The following is a 22,260-nucleotide window of genomic DNA, read 5'->3' on the forward strand; positions in this document are numbered from 1 at the left end:
GCAGGAGTCAATTAAATATCACCGGTGCATAGGCCTATACGGCCCATCACTGAAACTATTGTGGAATAAAAATTAACTGTACCTAACAACTCAACATATAATTGCGTTAAGGACAGAGAAAATATCACAAGGCAGAGTGCTACATACACAGTGTACTAAGTGGGTAACAGCAAATAAATTGATCAAAAGACTGTAGTCCATACTTGTAAGATTGTAGAAATAATGCAAAGTACTCTTCCATTATATCATTACCATTTGATTTTATTTTGCAATGTAGACTTCACTATATTGTCACTGGTCTGCTCCCTGCTGGTCTTATTTGGAACCACACCGAGTAAGGGGATAGCAAGTGGACATGGACCACTAGATTCACTGACAGTCGGGGGGAACCCTATGGAGTTGCAGCCCTACACCTAGAGAATTGAATGACTAAATGTTGCATAGTTGCATTCTTGTGCACTAACCTGCAGTAAGTAGATTACTGACCATTTATATTTCCAATATACAAGGCCTTTATCAAAAGCTAATAAAGGTACAGAGATATAATATAAATGGGAATTTGTCCTAGTGTCCCTAAACAGCATGACAACAATCGAGCCACAATCACACAAAGACTCACATTGCAGAGCTTCAATGAAATGTGGCCTTTATTATTGACAGAATATTAGTAAACAGTCACCGGGAATTCTACAAGACAAGAAACCTCCTGGGGGGGAGGTTCCTTCCTTTGTGACCACTAACCTAAGAAAAAAATGGATAGGTGAACGCAATGATGGTTTGCTCACGCCTCTATTGCTCCAGTCCAGTCTTTTCAGATGAGCGTTGACGAAGGAAAGGAAACATACAAACAAGTTATGGGACAACACAATGGGTTAGAGGTATCACTGGAAGCGGGCGTATACACTACTCCTCTGGGGGGCCGGGGCCGTCTCGGGCCTAGCCTGCTGTGCCTGTTGCTGCTGTTGCTGGTTGTGGCGGAGCTGCTGGGCGTAAGGGTCTTCCAGGGACTTGACCGACACAGTGGTCTTGGGCCCGGTCTTCCACTCGATGCCACTCTCATCCACAACTGAGGCCTCCACGTTGACCATGTGGCTGCCCAGGATGGAGAAGTTAAGCAGGAACTGGGTGCTGAAGTAGTCATTGTGCGGCTCCACCCGCTGCTCAATCTCGTTGGTGTTGCTGTCCAGTGGAATCTGATGGGAAATTAAATACGTTGGTGGTTACATACTTTGGTATTGAGTTGTATTAATCAAATACAATTAATGAAGCTGAACCAGTGAGTTGTAATTTTTTGTCTAAATTAAGCTAAAAAAGGGTCTAAAACCACAGTAGCTAGAGACATTGTAACTTTATAGGAAAAGCGTATGAGATATCCATCAACAGCCTCAACAGTTTATAACAACGGACCAGTAGTGTGTAAGGTAAATAACCACTGCAATAATCATGACAAGGGCAGGTGGTGGGATAGGTGAAGAGTCACCTTGTATTCGGGTCCACCAGTCTTGCTCTGAAGAGAGGAGCTGACGTTGAGGCAGACAGACTGAATTTTGCGGAACAGTCCGGGGGTGGAGCCATGCTGCACCACGCCCTCCACCTTCAGAGTCAGCTGTTGGTTGTTTTGCACTGGGATTGGCTCGGTAGGGGTTCGAGGAGATGGGGAAAGAGCAAGCTGGAAAAGCAAAAAAAAACATTAAATAAGTCTGAATCAATTTCAATGTACCAAATACCAACGCATCAAATGGCTCCTAAAGCAAGAACTGAGCTAAAGTAGTGTATTCCGAATAGTATTTTTTATTGCATTAGTTAGTTACCTTAATACTGGTTGACTGAAGCTTCTGGAAGAAGTACCTCTGGAAGGATAGTGGGACCTTAAGCAGAGCTATGACCGCATCACATAGACAACCAGTGTGCTACATAAACAAAAACAAATAGGTTAGCATTTTGTCATCCCATTCACTGACCAGCTGGAAGAAGCATCATTACAGGTTAATTAGGGCAAGCAACTGAAAACTGTCCAGGTAGTGGTTCTCAGTTTGTCAATTTTCTTCATTTGGTACCTAATGAACACAACCCTGGGTAGTTTGATGACCTCACCAGGTAAGAGACAGGAGGGTGCTTCCTGCTTAGGCCCTCCACTTCCTCCAGGACGTGGTTGAACACGGACATCATCCGCCTCTCATACTCGCTCTCTGTCTGCACTGAGCCCAGGGTCCCATAGTCCTGGAAACTGGAGGGCAGAACAGAGAGATATCCCATTTGCTTCAATAGAATTTTCACAAAATAAAATGAGTTTTGGTAGAATTCAGATTGAATCAACTGAAATGTCCAGACTAAAGTAAACTCTTCAAGACAACACTCCCTGGAATACTACGTTAGGCTGCTGGTGTGGTAAGGAAAATAATCCCCTAAACATTACACAGCAATGAGTGAATAAGGTTGTTAGTCATATTAACAAGCTTTACCTGGCTGAATGTGGGTCCAGTATCAGAGCCTCGATGACATGGGAGACCAGCAAGCAGCTCTGTTGTTGTCTGTAGCCAACAGTTAAAGACATGTGAGAGGATTGTCAATGGAAGTGGTTTTAACGAAGATTCTACTAATGATTTAATGGGCAAGGCGTGTCCGTTCTCATATGTTTAAGGATACAGTTCCACATTACGGAGGGTGGCAGAGTCAGCGTCAAATGAGGATTGGTACAGGTCAGCATAGCGGGCAGCAAGACTCCGGAACTCATCCATGGACACCCTCATCTGAGTTGGAGAAAGAAAATATAGAGATCGAGAGGTTTCTATATATCCATTGATGGAATAGATATCCGTGTTCATCCAGCCAGCCATTCATAACCCCCTTCTTCTGTACAGACTAACCCCCCAGTCTTACTGTATGGAGTAATGTTAGTACTACCATACATTTACTCAGAATTCAATGGTTATGAATTGACATTCAGAAATAGAATTTGAACTCAGTGTCCCTTCCCCTGTACCTGCATGGCGATGCGTCCGCAGCGCTGCAGCTCGTTGCCTGAGGTGAGGGCGATGGTGGTGGCAATGGCAGGGGGCGGGCTGGTCTTCAGGCTGTTGCAGGTGCAGATGAGCTGGGACAGGCCCTGGAGCGTGTCAATGCGCAGTTTCACAAAGTCACACTGGTACGACAGTGGGCTTAGGGGCGTGCTGGCAGCCTAGAGGTTGAGAGTTGACTTTCAATACTACCTAGCTCATTAACTGGATAGTTAAGCAGACTGGAAAGAACCATTGAACTCCAGTACTACCTGGCTAAAAGGATTCTGACAGGTTTAACAGCACATAAAAACAATACAGCAGGGTTGGGGTAAATTCACATTTCATTTCAGTCAATTCACAAAGTTAATTGAAATCCAATTCACGAATGGAAACATTTTCAATTCATGAAATAGAATTTCTATTCACTTCTGGAATGGACTGAATTTAAAAAACTTAATCGACTGCAGCCCTGCTGTATTTTCATTTAACTAGGCAAGTCAGTTAAGAACAAATTCTTATTTACTATTACGGCCTAGGAACAATGGGTTAACTGCCTTGTTCAGGGGCAGAACGACAGATTTATACCTTGCTAAATTGAATCCCCGAGCTGACAACCTTTCGGGTACTGGCCCTACGCTCTAACCACTAGGCTACCTGCCATATTGAAACCTACAGTTGTTTACAGTTGATTTAAAAATGGATCCGTTGCCTTCCTATAAGCAGGTTGCCAGTCACTGACCGTGAGGGAGGCAATGCCCTTCTGGTAGGAGCGCAGGGCCTCGGCGATGGCCGTCATGGCGGCACTGTAGTCTCCGTCCTCCAGGCCGTTCAGACACTGCTCGGCCTGGGAGAACTCCTTCAGACTATTGAGCCAGAAGTAGAAGTGCTCGGAGGCCACACGTGTCCGCAAGCTCTGGTACAGCTCGCTGGAGAACTCATGGCAACCCTGCGAGGACAGAGGTCCAGACGAGATGTTATGGAGGCAGGCTGGCAAACAAAACACACAGGTCAGGACAGTAGGGTGGAAAAGCTTTTTCTAAACGTTTCCAAATACTGTGTTGAGGTGAGGCATCAGTATTAGTGAGTAATGACTAAGGCCTGAATCCTAACCTGAGATCTGCGCATGTAATTCGAGTTTTCACAAAAGTCTTGTCATTGACATCAATGAATGATTTAAGTGTGGGCATTTAGGGTTCCAACCTAAATGAGCACAGCACGGATATTCCCTATACATATCACAGTATATGTCTATGGGGATAATCCTTCAACAGGAAGCTTATATATATATGTGCTTTATGCATTCATCTTTACTTGGGTTTACATGGACTTACTTCAGAGAGATGTAGACTACAAGTGCCTGCTTTATTTTATTAGGTTAATTTGACAGGGACAATGCAGGTATCAACATTTCTGCAAATGTGCCAGATTTAATAAACCTTTACTTCCCGCAGACTAGAAACTGACCATGCGCGAGGCCTGCCGGGCTATACAGTACACTGTCCAGCCGTTGGCCACGTTCTCCAGCTGCTGCTTGATCACAGTCTTCACCTCTGCCGACAGGGACGACTGGCTAGCCACAAACACCACCGTCGCCAAGGAAACCTGCGGGGAGCAGAGGGGAGGTGATAACACAAACCAGATGTCAGTATCCAGTAGGTGGGGTTCATGATTGGAGAACAGCGTTAAAAAAATACATCACACAGAGCAAATTGTGTGGGAAAAAAACAACAAATGCATTTCATTTCAACAACTTTATTAGTCCCCTTAGGGCAATGACAGTTAGTATTAGGGCTTTGTGTATCTCTCACCAGGAGCTCCTGCTGCTTGTCAGTGGACGAGTGGCTGGCCACCCGGTAGAGGTCCACAAGATCCCCCAGCATGCCCTCTCCTAGCACAGGCAACTGAGTGGCGATGGCCGCCAGGGCGTGGCACATCAGCACACGGGAGGGGTCACGGGCCAAGTGCAGCTGGCACAGCAGGAACTCCACCGCTGATTGGCTGAGGTGGGGGCGACTCTTCAGCAGCTGGACCAATGACGTGAGAGCCGTCTGGGGAGTGAGAGGGAAACACACGGAGTGAGGAAAAGAATGCGTACACAATTACAAATGTGTAATAACTATTTATTACAGATTTGTAAACCTATCTATAAACTAACAGTTAATAAATTACAGCGTTCACATGGCCGTTTATACGACTACTGAGTAAGCCAAGCATCTTTTCCCCTCACTGTACGATGTAATGTATAGACATATGGGTCCTGGGTGCTACCCACCTTGAGTGTGGCCTGAGCTCTGGGGCTGTCATCTTGACTGCAGAGCACCAGCAGAGACTCCAACCCCATCACTGTGTCCTGCTCCAGCTGCATCATGTCTGGAGAGGAAAAGCAGGACAATAAGTCAGTGAAAGCATTAAAAAAAAAAGTTTTTTGCAAAGAACAAAACACTGCAGTTAATGAAATGGATGAGCTGTAATTGTATTGCTGAAAACCCCAAATACTGTATAGGTAATCTGTGAAGGCCTTTGAGTGCATCAAACCCTTTTTTTTTTACCATGAATTAGTCCCCTACTGGAAGTTTTTCTAAGGTAAGCCCCATTTTAAATTGCCTGTGAAGTCCTGTGATGGTCAGGTAGCTAATGAAAGATGAGTAAGAGGACATCAAATTCCACTAAGTGGTACCCTATACCCAGCGCCCACCTTTCTCTGGACATGAAATAGCGATGTTAGCGAGTACAGTGACTCCATGGGCAGCGACAGCCAGGTTGCTGTGGTAACAGCATTCCTGCACCAGCTTAACCAGGTCAGTGAGCCGGGGAGGGGCGGAAGCACCACCTGAGGGGTAGAAAGGAGGAATGTTTTGGGAAGTTCTGAACTCAACTTGAGTACTTGACTGAATGTTTCCAACATCACAAGGCCCCAAAACAGCAGGGCCCGTAATCACAAAGAGTCTCAGAGTGGGAGTGCTGATATAGGATCAGTTTTGCCCTTTAGATCATATGAATAAGATTCTATGGACAAATTGCACCTGATTCTAGATTAGCACTCATACGCCGAGACATATTTTGAATGTGGGCCAAGAGCTTAAAGCGATGCATGGTTAAACTTAAGAAAAACATTGTTTTAATTGAAATTAAATGTCTTACGATTGCCTGTACTGAAAGTCAGGCAATATTGCATTATACTGTACCTGTTCCAGGGTTGAAGTACTGTTTGCATTATACTGTACCTGTTCCAGGGTTGAAGTACTGTTTGCATTATACTGTACCTGTTCCAGGGTTGAAGTACTGTTTGCATTATACTGTACCTGTTCCAGGGTTGAAGTACTGTTTGCATTATACTGTACCTGTTCCAGGGTTGAAGTACTGTTTGCATTATACTGTACCTGTTCCAGGGTTGAAGTACTGTTTGCATTATACTGTACCTGTTCCAGGGTTGAAGTACTGTTTGATGGCAATGGTTCCAGAGAGGGTTGAGAGAACAGACAGCATGCCCAGCTTCAGGCTGTTGTAAGGGCTACTCAGGGCACACTCACACAGGGTCTACACAGAGGAATAACCATTTATGCAATGCACTGCAACGAAAATAAATTAACACAGTATCATGAAAACATGGATTATCCTCAAAATAACCACTGAATGAATTCTCTACTTGCACTTTGATTATGGAGGAATAACTTGCAGGTACATTACCAGTCAAGTTTGGGTTCTTTATTTTTACTATTTTCTACTTTGTAGAATAATAGTAAATGAAATAGCACATATGGAATCAAGTAGTAACCAAAAAGAAGTGTTAAACAAATCAAAATATATTTTAGATTCTTCAAAGTAGCCACCCTTGGCCTGGATGACAGCTTTGCACTCTCTTGGCATTCTCTCAACCAGCTTCATGAGGTAGCCACCTGGAATGCATTTCAATTAACAGGTGTGCCTTGTTAAAAGTTAATTTGTGGAACTTCTTTCCTTCTTATGCGTTTGAGCCAATCAGTTGTGTTTTGACATGGTTGGGGTGGTATACTGAAGATAACCCTATTTGGTAAATTACCAAGTCCATATTATGGCAAGAAACATCTCAAATAAGCAAAAAGGAATGACAGTCCATCATTACTTTAAAACATGAAGGTCTGTCAATCCAGAAAATGTCAAGAACTTTGAAAGTTTCTTGAAGTGTAGTCACAAAAACCAACACGTGCTACAGTGCCTTGCGAAAGTATTCGGCCCCCTTGAACTTTGCGACCTTTTGCCACATTTCAGGCTTCAAACATAAAGATATAAAACTGTATTTTTTTGTGAAGAATCAACAACAAGTGGGACACAATCATGAAGTGGAACGACATTTTTTGGATATTTCAAACTTTAACAAATCAAAAACTGAAAAATTGGGTGTGCAAAATTATTCAGCCCCTTTACTTTCAGTGCAGCAAACTCTCTCCAGAAGTTCAGTGAGGATCTCTGAATGATCCAATGTTGACCTAAATGACTAATGATGATAAATACAATCCACCTGTGTGTAATCAAGTCTCCGTATAAATGCACCTGCACTGTGATAGTCTCAGAGGTCCGTTAAAAGCGCAGAGAGCATCATGAAGAACAAGGAACACACCAGGCAGGTCCGAGATACTGTTGTGAAGAGGTTTAAAGCCGGATTTGGATACAAAAAGATTTCCCAAGCTTTAAACATCCCAAGGAGCACTGTGCAAGCGATAATATTGAAATGGAAGGCGTATCAGACCACAAATCTACCAAGACCTGGCCGTCCCTCTAAACTTTCAGCGCATACAAGGAGAAGACTGATCTGAGATGCAGCCAAGAGGCCCATGATCACTCTGGATGAACTGCAGAGATCTACAGCTGAGGTGGGAGACTCTGTCCATAGGACAACAATCAGTCGTATATTGCACAAATCTGGCCTTTATGGAAGAGTGGCAAGAAGAAAGCCATTTCTTATAGATATCCATAAAAAGTGTTGTTTAAAGTTTGCCACAAGCCACCTGGGAGACACACCAAACATGTGGAAGAAGGTGCTCTGGTCAGATGAAACCAAAATTGAACTTTTTGGCAACAATGCAAAACGTTATGTTTGGCGTAAAAGCAACACAGCCATCACCCTGAACACACCATCCCCACTATCAAACATGGTGGTGGCAGAATCATGGTTTGGGCCTGCTTTTCTTCAGCAGGGACAGGGAAGATGGTTAAAATTGATGGGATGGAGCCAAATACAGGACCATTCTGGAAGAAAACCTGATGGAGTCTGCAAAAGACCTGAGACTGGGACGGAGATTTGTCTTCCAACAAGACAATGATCCAAAACATAAAGCAAAATCTACAATGGAATGGTTCAAAAATAAACATATCCAGGTGTTAGAATGGCCAAGTCAAAGTCCAGACCTGAATCCAATCGAGAATCTGTGGAAAGAACTGAAAACTGCTGTTCACAAATGCTCTCCATCCAACCTCACTGAGCTCGAGCTGTTTTGCAAGGAGGAATGGAAAAAAATTTCAGTCTCTCGATGTGCAAAACTGCTAGAGACATACCCCAAGCGACTTACAGCTGTAATCGCAGCAAAAGGTGGCGCTACAAAGTATTAACTTAATAATTTTGCATGCCCAATTTTTCAGTTTTTGATTTGTTAAAAAAGTTTGAAATATCCAATAAATGTCGTTCCACTTCATGATTGTGTCCCACTTGTTGTTGATTCTTCACAAAAAAATACAGTTTTATATCTTTATGTTTGAAGCCTGAAATGTGGCAAAAGGTCGCAAAGTTCAAGGGGGCCGAATACTTTCGCAAGGCACTGTATAATGAAACTGGCTCTCATGAGGACCGCCACAGGAAAGGAAGACACAGAGTTACCCCTGCCGCAGAGGATAAGTTCATTAGAGTTACCAGCCTCAGAAATTGCAGCCCAAATAAATACTTTGGAGTTTAAGTAACAGACACATCGAAATATCAACTGTTCAGAGGAGACTGCTTGAATCAGGCCTTCATTGAATTGCTACAAAGAAACCACTACTAAAGGACACCTATAAGAAGAAAAGACTTGCTTGGGCCAAGAAACATGAGCAATGGATATTAGACCGGTGGAAATCTGTCCAATTTTGAGATTTTTGGTTCCAACCGCCTTGTCTTTGTGAGACGCAGAGTAGGTGAACAGATGATCTCTGCATGTGTGGTTTCCACCGTGAAGAATGGAGGAGGTGATGTGATGGTGCTTTGCTGGTGACACAGTTGGTGATTAATTTAAAATTCAAGGCACACAACCAGCATGGCTACCACAGCATTCTGCAGTGATACGCCATCCCATCTGGTTTGCGCTTAGTGTGATTATGACCCAACACACCTCCAGGCTGTGTAAGGGCTATTTGACCAAGAAGGAGAGTGATGGAGTGCTGCATCAGATGACTTGGACCCCACAATCACCCAACCTCAAACCAGTTGAGATGGTTTGGGATGAGTTGGGCCGCAGAGTGAAGAAAAAGCAGCCAACAAGTGCTCAGCATATGTGGGAACTCCAAGACTGAAAAGCATCCCAGGGGAAGCAGGTTGAGAGAATGCCAAGCGTGTGCAAAGCTGTCATCAAGGCAAAGGGCGCCTACTTTGAAGAACCTCAAATATATTTTGATTTGTTTAAAGATTTTTTGGTTACTACTTGATTCCATGTGTGTTATTTCATAGTTTTTATGTCTTCACTATTATTCTACAATGTAGAAAAACCCTTGAATGAGTAGGTGTGTACAAACTTTTGGCTGGTACTGTATGTGTGGGACATAATACCCCACCTGAGTGTTGTCTCTGTTCCAGAGATGGGGGGCTTTTTTAGCCAGGAGCTTCAAGTCCTGTATAGCCAATCTCTTGACTGCTTTCCTGGGGTCCTCCTTCAGATATTGGAGAAGCAGCTGTAACTGCAGACAGTGGGGGAAAAGAGACTAGCCATTAAACATTATTCAAAGCCTTCTACAAACCTCTCAGATTCTTGAGCTCAGGACAGGAATTTAGATTTTATAGCCTGGGTGGATGCCACAGTATGCATCTGCATTAGCAATCTCCACTGTTGCTAAGCTTTGCTGTCATCTGGGCTTCAGAGTTGCAGGTGATATTAACAAGTCACTTGTCACTCAAATTCTACACGTGGAGATCTGTTTGTATGATTGTTTTGGATGAAATGCACTCAGTCTGTGCTGTCAACTGTCATACCAAATAGTGTCCAGCTGCCAAAAATTGTCTGAGTTGTGTACCAATGGGATTCTAATGTCCATTAGTATCTGGGGAGAGACTGAGGATTTTCCTGACCAGCATCCCATTGACAGCACGACTAGCCAAAATCTAAAACTGACTTTTACCTTCATTTTAGCCTATTTGAAAATGTCATATCAGTTTGCATGCCAGCCACATCCCCATAGTTATCCCCTAGTGTCTGTTACTATAGCTACCTGTTTGGGGATGTCAATGAGCGAGGAGGCGGCCAGCTGGGTGAAGGTGTGCAGGGTGACAATGACCATGGGGGTGGAGGGGTAGGAGGTGACCAGCTGCTGCAGCAGCTCTCGGCTGCTAGAGGCCAGGCTGGCATTGTGGTGCATGTGCTGCAACATAGGGATCAGCTTCAGTTTCAGGTCCACTGGGGTGTCCAGACCTGGAGAGGAAGAAGAGCGTAGTGATAGCACGGCCCAGTGGGAGATCAACTGGGTAGTGTTCAGTTGGCACGAAATGGAAGAAAAAGTTCAGAAACCCAAAGGTACTATCTGAACTTGTCCAATAACAAACGCTTGCATTGGTTCGTTGCAAAATGTGTTTGCTACAGTGTAGACTAATGAACATTACCCTGGATGCTTTACTTAAAAGGAATTGCATGGCCTTTTCTTCTCTACAACACCACCAATGCGCTTGGTCAGTTGCTTGTAAATAACTAAACACAAATTTCACAGAATATAATATGATTCTGCACAAGATGTTCACATGATACTAGAGACATTATGTTACCTTGAATCATTTCACTGATTTTGTTGCAAATCCCAGCTGCAAAGTCTCTACAGATTGAAAGGGACAATGAACAGAACATGTTCAATGAGTCAGACACTGAATACATCATTATTCCTCTTTCCTGGATGGGGCATAGAACAAAACACATTTCTCAACAGTTTGCAAGGGATTAAGCCAAGTTAAAATCATGACAATTTGGGCAGACAACATAGACCACATTGAAACTTATCTCAAACAGAGACCCACTTACTTCGACTGTGCAGAGAAGCAGGCCGATGCAAAAATGGCGGCCTCTACTTCGACGTTGTCATGAGAGTCCAGACTTTGGTGAACGCTGTGATGGGCATTCTTCCTTTCCGGGATGATAGTGGCCAAACTGCCAAGCATCCTTCATAAAAAAAATGTTTTTTATTTATTTAAAAAACAGGACAAAACACAGAGAATTAGAAATCATGTAAGTGAAGATGATTGAGTCTTTACAAAGAAAAATAAAAGCTTGGTCTTCTATGGTGTATGTATGACATTTTCTTTTGGAATCAGTGAGGTTTCTCACAATTGTTCCTGGCAATGACAACCTAGCCTCGATTAAAAAAATTAAAAAAAATCCACATGTTGTAGGTATGTAATATTTCTGAATCCGTTCTCTGAAATGTGAGACTAACGATGACCACCATGCAAATCTGCAACTGTATGGAATGTGGATTTAACCACCATCATAAGATATCAAACCCTAAATGGAAAGAGAAGTGCACACTATGGCACCTGAGAGTGATGGCTCTGGCCACAGGGTCATTGCTGTGGATGACAGAGAAGACCCTCTTGACAAATTCATCCACGTTAAGGATCTTCTCCAGGTGCTTCTCGCTCTGTTGAGTCACCTTCAACACACAGAGGCGCAGAAAGTTGTTCCTGAAAGAGGGGAGAGGTATGTTTATTTATTACAGCAGGAGGACAATACGGTCTAAACTCACTCTGGTTAGCTGCCTTGGAACGATTCTGAGGCAGAGGTTTATGCATTTTAATACATATCAGTAACGACAAGTGAAAAGTGCATTTATGATTTGGCAGAGTAATGTCTAGTTGAAATGTCACAATTCTCTGTACCCAAGCCTGAAGATATCTGCCAGTTTCAGAAAAGCAGAGTTGATGAGGATGGGGAAAGGGTACTTCTGGAAGAGTTTGGGGAAGAGGACCACTGCTTCACATTGTTCCCCAAGCTTCCCAGACCGCAAACCTGTAACAAATGACAGAAATTCAGTCAAACATGTAGATTTATCAGTGTACACAGATCTGGAAGGATAACTTCAGTTCCATCCCCTGTAGCCATATGCCTAACTGACAAACGTCTGAATGCAGTTCAAGTTTGCTCGTCACTGAGGCGAAAACCTAGCGTTCGCTACTAAGAAGCTAGCTTTCTTGTTATTTTAATTGTAACTAACAAATGTGCCGTTGTGTGCCCTTGAATGCATGAACTTCCGGGGATACATGACAAAGAACAGTTGTTTCAAATGTTAAGCTGTTAAACTAGTTTCGCAATGATAAGGATAACAAATGGCTAGCCACCTAGCTTGTTGCCAGCCGGCTAACTACACACCTTTGTCCAACTCCATGAGAGCTGAATTTGCATCCAATTCTTGTTCCCCATAACCGGCCTCTGACAAAAATGACCGTGCAGTAGAAAGCGACATTGTTTATATTTGAGACTTCACGTGAAACAACTATGTTATATTTTAAACTATTAGTTCAGCCACCGGATATAGCTAACGTGTTCCGTTCGGCCCAGAGGTATGAAGTGACGTAATACCGGAAGTATAACATTTCCAACCAATCAGCGAGCGCGACGCAACATTAGCGGGAGATTCGTCTCTTCTTTCAGTTCATTAGTTCGCGGGAAAGGGGAGAAACAAACAGAAGACCACAGCACAGGAATTGCTCAGACGAATAGAAATAGTTTTTAAAAAATCGTCTGGCTTCGGCTGAGTTAGAGAAATGCTTTTTCGCTCCATTGTTGACAGAGGAGTCCGTAAATTAAGGCGCAATGGTAAGAATGTTAATGTAGACAGTAGTCTGCCTTCAATGTTTCTAGGCAGCTATAGCACAGATGTAACAATGAGAAAGATATTTGGCTATAGCTAGCTAGCTAGTTAGCCAAAGTTAGTTAACTAGCTCAGCTGTGTTTACTTCAGCATTGTTGGCTGCTAGGCTGGCCATGTTGTGATGCTAATGGTTGGATATTGTTGTGGGGAAGTGGCTAGCGTTAACAAATAGCTAAGGAGGTCCTTGACGGTTCCTGGGGATGGATATCACACACGGTTTTTGCTGCATGTTTCATAGTGGTTGTATTTGTTGTTTCCTCTTCTCCACCAGACCTCAGCCCAAAGTACCCGTTGTCCTCTCTGCTGAACGGCTACCAGTGTGCACGGCATGATGAACACATCTCATACGGGAACATGGGGGTAGCCGTGCCCCCTTTTGGATGCGCCTTCTCTACAGGTAATACAGGAAGTACTCTACTGTATGCCTATAAAGGCGTTAACCATGAACCACTGTCCCGATGTCCTGTTTTCTTCTGTTAACCACTTCTTTTCCTGGTGTTTTAGCTCGAGGGTTGCAGAGTGTATTTGCTGTGGCCAACGAGGAGGGTGTCTTGAGGCTCTACAACACAGATAACAGACAGAGTCCAGTCCTGAAAGGTAACTTATCACCTGAGTGGCAAAACCACATGACCAACAGAGTAATTCAAGCATCTTGTTTTTTGGGCTGAGACAACAGATGATATGATAATGCACCCATATTATGCAGACCGCCTAGCCATTGCAGCTCTCTGAATCTCCAGCCTAGCTTGCCTTGTTTTAGGACCCTAACTCATTAAATGTCGTTAGATGCCAATTGGGGTATAAACTTTATTTTGCTATTCCATAGAATGGATGGCACACGAGAATGCTGTCTTTGACCTTGCTTGGGTGCCAGGGGAGGCTAGCTTGGTGAGTAGGAAAAGTTTTCCCTGATTAACCACTGTGTGTGATGTGAAACAGACTACTACTTTCTGTAGACGTGTTAGAAGATGCATGATAAAATGTTGTGTATTTCCATCAGGTGACTGCATCAGGTGATCAGATGGCCAAGCTGTGGGACGTGGCATCGGGGGAACTCCTTGGCAGCTTCAAGGGGCACCAGTGCAGCCTCAAGTCTGTTGCATTCACACAGCAGGAGAAAGGTCAATTTCATATCAATTCAATAACTTTATTGTCCTAGAGCAGCAGCACATGATACATTAAAAACGAAGCCATAGACATATATTTTTTAAGTATGTTTCCTGAATGCAGAGACATGGCTTTGAGTGTATGGTCTTTCAGATTTCTTGTGTGTGTGTGTATACCCATGGCTAAAAGGTTTTTTATTAGAGGCATCATCACAGAACAGCTTGACAGTTCATCTACTGAGAACAAAACTCTCCTTAAACAGCTGCTGCAGAGTTTCTGTTTTTCACCAGGGGAGCCTGTGCTTTTTAGGACACTGCACACTTTGTTGTTTGTGTCCGAAAACTTCTTAGTAACCATGCAAACGTCTCTTCTCCAACAGCTGTGTTCTGTACTGGGGGCCGAGATGGGAATATTATGGTCTGGGACACCAGGTGCAGCAAAAAAGGTAAGGACGGATATGAAAGCGATGACCTTTTTCTTTAGTGTAAACAGTATGTTTGAAATCGATAGGTTAGTCGTTGCATATTTTGGATCTTAAATCTTTCAAAAGTTAGAATATTTCAGTGAGTAAAGCCAGGACTAAAATCTTGGGTAATTGTGCCTAATGCTCTATTAAGTTCTAGGCTGAGACGTGTTAGAAGATACACGTTACAGGCAAGTCTATGGGCCAAATGTCCCCTCCAGAAATTCAAAATCCTAATTTGTCCAAGTGATCAGTCACAAGAAAATCTGTGCACCGGAACAAAGTTCCTTGTTAGTTGTTGCAGACTGTTGACAGACACACATAACTGGTATCGCAGCATCTATCTACGAGAGATTGAGTGGGTAATGGTGTTTGTTTTCCCTTCAGATGGATTCTACAGGCAGGTGAAGCAGATCAGCGGGGCTCACAATAAGATGGATAGAAACACACCCTCTAACACGAAGAAGAGACGCCCAGGCACACGTGGCATGGCCCCCTCTGTGGTTAGTAGTAAAACTGATCCAGTGTCAGTTTTATCGTTCACTTCATACTGATTATAGTTCAGGACTGGGATATTAAGAGCAAATCTGAAATCTGTTCTCCATGTCTTGTAGGACTCACAGCAGAGTGTCACTGTGGTGCTGTTCCGTGATGCACACACCCTCATCTCTTCAGGAGCTGTTGATGGGTAAGAAATCTGATGTGTAATACTTTAATGCTACTGAGCAGTGCTGCGCTGCTCTGGTTACGTACTGCGCTGGCCAGTTTACGTATCTGACACAGTTGCTGAAAAGGACATTGAAAGGATAACATCTGAGCCAGTATGGTTTGGATTGGCACGATGGTGTGACAAGCTTATTAAAAATCTAGATGACTGTCATAGGGATGTATGTGAAGCCAGCACCACAAAGAACGATTCTTACTTTCAAATGTGATGTTTTTCCTTTTAACCAGGATAATCAAGATGTGGGACCTTCGGAAAAGCTACACTGCATACCACCACGACCCCATACCGCTCCAGGTGTACCCGTACCCAGGCTCCAGCACACGAAAGCTAGGTGGGTTTTTTCAAACATGACTCATATTCTTGATAATTGTATCCTTTCTTCCTTGGAATAGGCTAATTTCTTATAAGATATTACTGGATTGGTGAAGCTACTGTCTGGAATTCATCCTTTCATCAAAGTAAAGTAAAGATCAGTGAATTCTGTAAAGGAATGAAGGAAGCAGTTTACAAGTATTCAAACATGTTGTTTAAAAAAGTGTTTGTTTCATAGAGTAGCACAAGTGTAGGACCTGACCTGTGTTCTCTGGTTAGGTTACTCAGGGCTGGTGTTGGACTCCACCGGCTCCAACCTGTTCTCCAACTGCATCGACGACAACATCTACATGTTTAACGTCAGTGGATTGAAAACCACTCCAGGTAATCAAATGCCTTCTGCATGTCATTCTATTTATATGGCCACGTCCATCAAAAGCATGGCTGCATTCAGCCCATGACTTTGTTTTATGGCAAGTTACTGTAATGCATCTGTATAGTCTCCCATCCATTCACATTAAGCTCCTGCATGCCATTACATTTTTTTTTTGTCACTACCACTGTTTTCCACCAGGTGGGGCTGCACACTACTGTACAGTTGAAACTTTTATTTATGGGAGGCAGTCAGATAGGCAAAAATGCCATACTTTGGGAAGATTTATTTGCTTGAATAGCTAGTTCAACTGCATGTGCCAACACCGTCATAATGAATGTGGCTATTATCATTTGGCTAACGTCTCCTCTCCTGAAACTATTCCCCAGGTCGTTGCTGTAAATGAGAATGTGTTCTAGTCAACTTACCTGATAAAATGAATAACAATATAATGTGCCAAACAAGTATGGTATTAAACCGTCTTTACAATGGTCCAGAGGTTGTTAAACAGACAGGTTGGGTACAGTGTATACAGGAGACTGTCCGACTGACAGAGATGAGAAACACCTCAGTGTTTGTGTTCTTAATGAGTCATCTAAGCCTGGGATGTGTTCATTAGGACATGCAAAGGAAATGTTTTTTTTTAAAGTTAGTGGAAAGCAAAAATGTGCGGTTCTTATTGGACAAGTCAAGGTAGCCCCTCCCTGTTTTACTCCGCTGTCTACTGTTCGGTGTCTAATGAACGCCGCCCTGGTATTTTTACCCACTAGCTGAGACTGGGTGCTGCACTGCTGGGTGTGGGGTCTTTATTCCGACACTAGTCAAGAATGTAGCCCAGGGGGCTCTAACTTACAATGTGACAAGTCCCTTGACCGAACAGGAAGTAATATGTGTGTTGACTGGAGTGTCTCCTCAGCAGGGCTCTACAGTGCGACCATTTTACATGCATGTGTGACCTGGAATTTTTATTTAGGAGCACCATTGCACCTAGAAAAATTAAGGATTCTAGCTTTAATATTGCAAATATTTTTCATTGTGCTCATACATTTTCTTTGTGTGCACCTACTTTTTTTTCAACTTGGGCACAAAAATTGTTCTTAGTTGAGCCCTGCTCCTCAGGATGATATTTGTTTAGTTATGTTGACCACTTTTTGTGTACTCGCCCTGTGTACTCTGAACAACAATGTCTGGTTATGTGCACATTATTTCTGATGTTCTAACATGTCTTTCTTTTTCAGTGGCAGTCTTCGCTGGTCACCTCAACTCCTCGTTTTACGTCAAGTCCACTGTTAGCCCAGACGACCAGTTCCTGGCTAGTGGCTCAAGTGACTATCATACATACATCTGGAAGGTGAGCTGACATTTAGATTTACCCAATCCAGGGAAAACCTTTGAAAAGCAGACTGATGGACGATTGCTGACAAATTAACATGCTTTGACTATTTAATAACTATTATATCCATGCATTTTATAATGTGTCTTAACCTCCTATTTCAGATCTCCGACCCAAAGCAGGCTCCTATGATGCTTCAGGGCCATAACCAGGAAGTGACCTCCATCGCGTGGTGCCCAACAGATTTCACAAAGGTGAGATCTAAGATTTAGTCTATGTTCACATAGCCAGCATGATTTCAGATGGTTTGTGTTAAGAATGTTATTCTTATCAAATCAAACTTTGTCACATGCGCCGAATACAACAAGTATAGACCTTACCATGAAATGCTTACTTACAAGCCCTTAACTAACATTGCAGTGCAATAAGCATTAAGAAAATTTTTACTGAATAAACTAAAGTAAAAAATAACAAGGCTATATACAGAGGGGTACCGATGCAGTCAGTGTGCGGGGGTACAGGTTAGTCGAGGTAATTTGTACATGTAAGTAGGGGTGAAGGGACTATGTATAGATGATAAACAGAGAGTAGCAGCAGTGTACAATTCAAATGGAGGGGGGGTCAATGTAAATAGTCCAGTGGCCATTTTGATTCATTGTTCAGCAGTCTTATGGCTTGGGGGTAGAAGCTGTTAAGGAGACTTTTGGTCCTAGATTTGGCGCTCCGGTACCGCTTGCCGTGTGGTAGCAGAGAGGAAAGTCTATGACTTGGGTGACTGGAGTCTCTGACAATTTTTGGGGCTTTCCTCTGACACTGCATATTATATAGGTCCTGGGTGGCTGGAAGCTTGACCCCAGTGATGTACTAGGTTGTACGCACTACCCTCTAATGTGTTACGGTCAAATGCTGAGCAGTTGCCGTATCAGGCGGTGATGCAACCGGTCAGGATGCTCTCGATGGTGCAGCTGTAGAAATTTTTGAGGATCTGGGGACCCATGCCAAATCTTTTCAGTCTCCCGAGGGGGAAAAGGTGGTGTGTGTCCTCTTCATGACTGTCTTGGTGATGTGGACACCAAGGCACTTGAAACTCTCCACCCGCTCCACTACAGCCCCGTCAATGTTAATGGGGGCCTGTTCGGCCCACCTTTCCTGTAGTCCACAATCAGCTTTTTTTTGTCTTGCTCACGTTGAGGGAGATGTGGTTGTCCTGGCACCACACTGCCAGGTCTCTGACCTCCCTATTAACTGTCCCATCGCGTCCGACGGCAGTGGGATTTTAGAACGCTCATCCTGTTGCTTCCAAGAAATAAACCTTTTGTGCTGCTTTTAGATCCATTTTTGTGTCCCTGGAGCAAATGTTCACGTTGTAAATTGTGCCTTTGCCATAAAACAGAGTTGTGATAGTTGAAATGGTCAGGAGGAGATGTAGGTTTGTAGCCTAGGTAGACCAGACTGAGGGCTACTTTCACCATTGAAACAATGATGTGTGCAGCATTCAGTCTGGCTTAACCAGGCTAGGTGAGGTGCAAATTGGGGCCCTGTGTAATCTCATGCTCTGTCTTGTCAGATTGCTTCCTGCTCTGATGACAACACCGTACGGATCTGGCGTCTGGACCGGGGGACGGATGGAGCAAAGTCCTCTGTCGGAGAGGCCAATCTGGTGGGCTGGGCATGTCCTAAACCTGCCACCACCGGGTCCATTCCAAGTGAGTATCGCTACTGCTGCTATTTATCAGCAGAGGGTACATGACATTTTTGACATGCTGATCAATGAGAGAATTGGATAGGACATTAATAAAATGGCCTGATGAAGATGGAGAATATCTGGAATTTCGTATCCAATGCAGTGGTTACCATCCAGTGGTTACCATCGTTTTTACTGGTCTGTGTAGCCAAACGATAACAAAGATGACTTACCTCCAATGCTTCTTGAACAAGCGGAACTCTTTGGATTGAAACTGAAACTGCTGAATCTGCTTCTCTCTCTAAGGGCCTTTGAACCACATGGAGTCCACCCCAGCCAAGAGTCCCCAGGCAGGGAGTCTGTGGGCCCTGTCCTCCCCCCAGCCTGCCGCCTGCTCCAGGAGTAGAGCCGACGTGCCTCTACCCTCCAGCACCACTACCGCCTCCACCCTTCAGGGTGCTAAAGCCACCCTCCTATGCCAGAAAACACCCTCCTCCATCAGGAACTGGTTTTCCCGAACCCCCGGGTCTCCTTGGGGACAGGTCACCTCTCCTCTCCACACGGTGCTCAGCCCCCAGAGCCCAACCGGTACTCCTCCCTCGGAGAGGAGGGCCAAGCGGCGACTGGAGACGGGTGACTGTGGGGCAGCAGGGGGCTGCGATGATGCAGGGGAGTGCAACTGCATTACGGAGCTCTACCCCGCAGCCAAGAGCAGCCGAGGACTGGCAGGCATGTGCTGCCCCAGCCAGGAGCAACCTCAGGTGGGCACAGAGAGGAGTGAGGCCTGGGAAGGAGCAGACCTCCAGGTGGAGGACCCATCCACACAGGCAGACAAGGAGAACCAATCTCCAGGTGGGGCAGACTGGTTGTCAGTGATGAGCCAGAGGCTGAGGAAGGGTGTGGGAAACACCAGCAGCATTCCCAGAAGCCCCATTGCCTGCACGAGGCGAGATGGCAGGATGCCCACCTCACCGGTATGCACAAGTTGACCTGAAATTAGTGATGTTACAGTATGACCAGGATTGGCTCCCAATGTAGAACAAACACTGATGGCTCTAACTGCATAATATGGTACCTGTTGTCATTGATCTTTCTCTTATCTCTCAGGCAATGCACTCTCCCTCCCAAGCAATGCGCTCACTACGATCCATGCAGAAAATATCCTCCTACTTCCAGCAAAAGACTTTGGAGTAATCCGTTTGGATTGAAATTGTGCTCTCAGTGCTGAGTGAGAGCACAATATATGTATTTTAATTGGGATCACTGTTCAACTGAGAAATATTTTTAAAGATGCAATTTATACAGTATTAGTCAAAAGTTTGGACACAGCTGAGCTGCTCATGTTTTTTTACTGTTTTCTACATTGTAGAATAATAGTAAAAACATCAAAACTATGAAATAACACATGAAATCATATCGTAACCAAAAAAGTGTTAAACAAATCAAAATGTATTTGAGATTCCTCAAAGTAGCCACACTTTGCCTTGATGACAGCTTTGCACTCTCTTGGCATTCTCAACAAGCTTCATCTGGAATGCTTTTTCAACAGTCTTGAAGGATTTCCCACATGCTGAGCAAATGTTGGCTGCTTTTCCTTCACTCATCCCAAACCATCTCAATTGGGTTGAGGTCGGGTGATTTGTGGAGTCCAAGTCATCTGATACAGCACTCCATCACTCTCCGTATTGGTCAAATATCCCTTACACAGCCTGGGGGTGTGTTGGGTCATTGTCCTGTTGAAAATCAAATGATTGTCCCAACCAGATGGGATGGCGTATCACTGCCGAATGCTGTGGTAGCCATGCTGGTTGTGTGCCTTTTGAATTCTAAATAAATCACTGACAGTGTCAGCAGCAAAGCACTCACACCACCTCCTTCACGGTGGGAACCACACAAGCAGAGATCATCTGTTCACCTACTCTGCATCTCACAAAGACATTGCAGTTGGAACCAAAAATCTCAAATTTGGACTCCTCAGACTAAAGGACAGATTTCCACTAGTCTAATGTCCATTGCTTGTGTTTCTTGGCTCAAGTAAGTCTCTTCTTATTGGTGTCCTTTTAGTAGTGTTCTTTTTTTCAGCAGCAGCAATTTGACCATGAAGGCCTGATGTTACGCGGTCTCCTCTGAACAGTTGATGTGTCTGTTACTTGAACTCTGTGACGCATTTATTTGGGCTGCAATCTGAGTGCAGTTAATTGTCCATTTCTGAGGCTAGTAACTCTAATGATCTTATCTTCTGCAGCAGAGGAAACTCTGGGTCTTCCTTTTCTGTGGCGGCCCTTATGAGAGCTAGTTTATTCATTTTATTCATTTTTACAGGATTGACTGACCTTCATGTCATACAGTAATGATGGACTGTTTATTTGAGCGGTTCTTGCCATAATATGGACTTGATCTTTTTGTTTAACACTTTTTTGGTTACTACATGATTCCATATGTGTTATTTCATAGTTTTGATGTCTTCTCTATTTTTACTATTTTCTACATTGTAGGATAATAAAGAAAACCCTTGAATGAGCAGGTGTCAACTTTTCACTGGTATTGTATATATGTGGGTTGAGTCTTAACCTCTAAATCCTCAATGGGTACAATATTGCGTATCCTTAAAACAGGTTGTTCGCTCAACATAGAAGACAAACTTTTGAGTTTCCTCGTCTCATGTCTTTATTTTGTGCATTAACTTTGTATACTTGGTGTGGCTTTTTCTGCCATCAGTTTATTCATTTGTACGAGATATTGTATAAGTTCTGTGAAAATGTGGATTTTGTGTGTGTGTGTATATACATTAACTTTGATTATTGCTTGTATAAACTGACTTTAGCCAAAGTTGCTGTGTCTTTCTGAACTTTTCATTGATTAAATACCATCACCTTGGCAAACAAATTTGGAGTGGTACAGATCTAGGATCAGCTTTTCCTCCTTTAACCATTAGTGGGTGAAATTCTTCACCTTACACCGTTCATGTCATGTTTGAATTCCAGTGTTGGCTCCCCATACTGAATAATTAGCTGTGTCACTACCACGTCACGCTACAATTCATAAAGTGACCATGGGACTGGAATTAGTACTAGAGAAGTATGTCAGATTTCACTCCCAAATATTTAGATATTGCAGAAAGCATGTCCCTAGACAACAATACTTGTAAAATAAAAAATGTTAAGAGGCATCTTTGTTGTGTTGTTGGTATC

At 43.7% G+C, this 22,260-nt stretch overlaps 2 protein-coding genes across 2 annotated transcripts; one reads left to right on the top strand and one right to left on the bottom strand.

The window, feature by feature from the left end:
* Positions 1-629: 629 nt before the first annotated feature.
* Positions 630-12,778, bottom strand: LOC112237253 (integrator complex subunit 7). The gene is made up of 20 exons (XM_024405852.2): positions 12,569-12,778; positions 12,079-12,208; positions 11,737-11,883; positions 11,225-11,362; positions 10,975-11,021; positions 10,428-10,627; positions 9,777-9,899; positions 6,419-6,536; positions 5,695-5,829; positions 5,272-5,369; positions 4,808-5,047; positions 4,464-4,601; positions 3,739-3,945; positions 2,984-3,178; positions 2,647-2,750; positions 2,463-2,531; positions 2,095-2,227; positions 1,812-1,910; positions 1,481-1,669; positions 630-1,193 (listed from the first exon to the last, which is right to left on the bottom strand). Exons 1-20 carry the CDS (start codon positions 12,660-12,662, stop codon positions 882-884), a joined length of 2,916 nt encoding a protein of 971 aa, XP_024261620.1. The 5' UTR covers positions 12,663-12,778; the 3' UTR covers positions 630-881.
* A 49-nt stretch (positions 12,779-12,827) lies between these two features.
* Positions 12,828-20,462, top strand: LOC112237254 (denticleless protein homolog). The gene is made up of 15 exons (XM_024405853.2): positions 12,828-13,015; positions 13,342-13,467; positions 13,575-13,667; positions 13,897-13,958; positions 14,071-14,191; positions 14,557-14,622; positions 15,028-15,143; positions 15,255-15,328; positions 15,595-15,698; positions 15,959-16,063; positions 17,291-17,403; positions 17,550-17,639; positions 18,953-19,091; positions 19,376-20,043; positions 20,177-20,462. The coding sequence occupies exons 1-15, from the start codon at positions 12,964-12,966 to the stop codon at positions 20,261-20,263; spliced, it is 2,016 nt and encodes a 671-aa protein (XP_024261621.1). The 5' UTR covers positions 12,828-12,963; the 3' UTR covers positions 20,264-20,462.
* The last annotated feature ends 1,798 nt before the right edge of the window (positions 20,463-22,260 follow it).

The sequence above is a fragment of the Oncorhynchus tshawytscha genome, linkage group LG18 (genome assembly GCF_018296145.1).
Source record: "Oncorhynchus tshawytscha isolate Ot180627B linkage group LG18, Otsh_v2.0, whole genome shotgun sequence".
Taxonomy (NCBI): Eukaryota; Metazoa; Chordata; class Actinopteri; order Salmoniformes; family Salmonidae; genus Oncorhynchus; species Oncorhynchus tshawytscha.

Excerpts from the sequence above, each read along its gene's own strand:
- LOC112237254 (XM_024405853.2), top strand. The coding sequence starts at position 12,964 with ATGCTTTTTCGCTCCATTGTTGACAGAGGAGTCCGTAAATTAAGGCGC. Across the intron at positions 14,192-14,556 it reads ATTCACACAGCAGGAGAAAG|CTGTGTTCTGTACTGGGGGC; the intron begins GTCAATTTCATA and ends CTTCTCCAACAG. Across the intron at positions 16,064-17,290 it reads TGGATTGAAAACCACTCCAG|TGGCAGTCTTCGCTGGTCAC; the intron begins GTAATCAAATGC and ends TTTCTTTTTCAG.
- LOC112237253 (XM_024405852.2), bottom strand. The coding sequence starts at position 12,662 with ATGTCGCTTTCTACTGCACGGTCATTTTTGTCAGAGGCCGGTTATGGG. Across the intron at positions 5,048-5,271 it reads GAGCTCAGGCCACACTCAAG|ACGGCTCTCACGTCATTGGT; the intron begins GTGGGTAGCACC and ends CTCACTCCCCAG. Across the intron at positions 4,602-4,807 it reads ACAAGCAGCAGGAGCTCCTG|GTTTCCTTGGCGACGGTGGT; the intron begins GTGAGAGATACA and ends TGCTCCCCGCAG.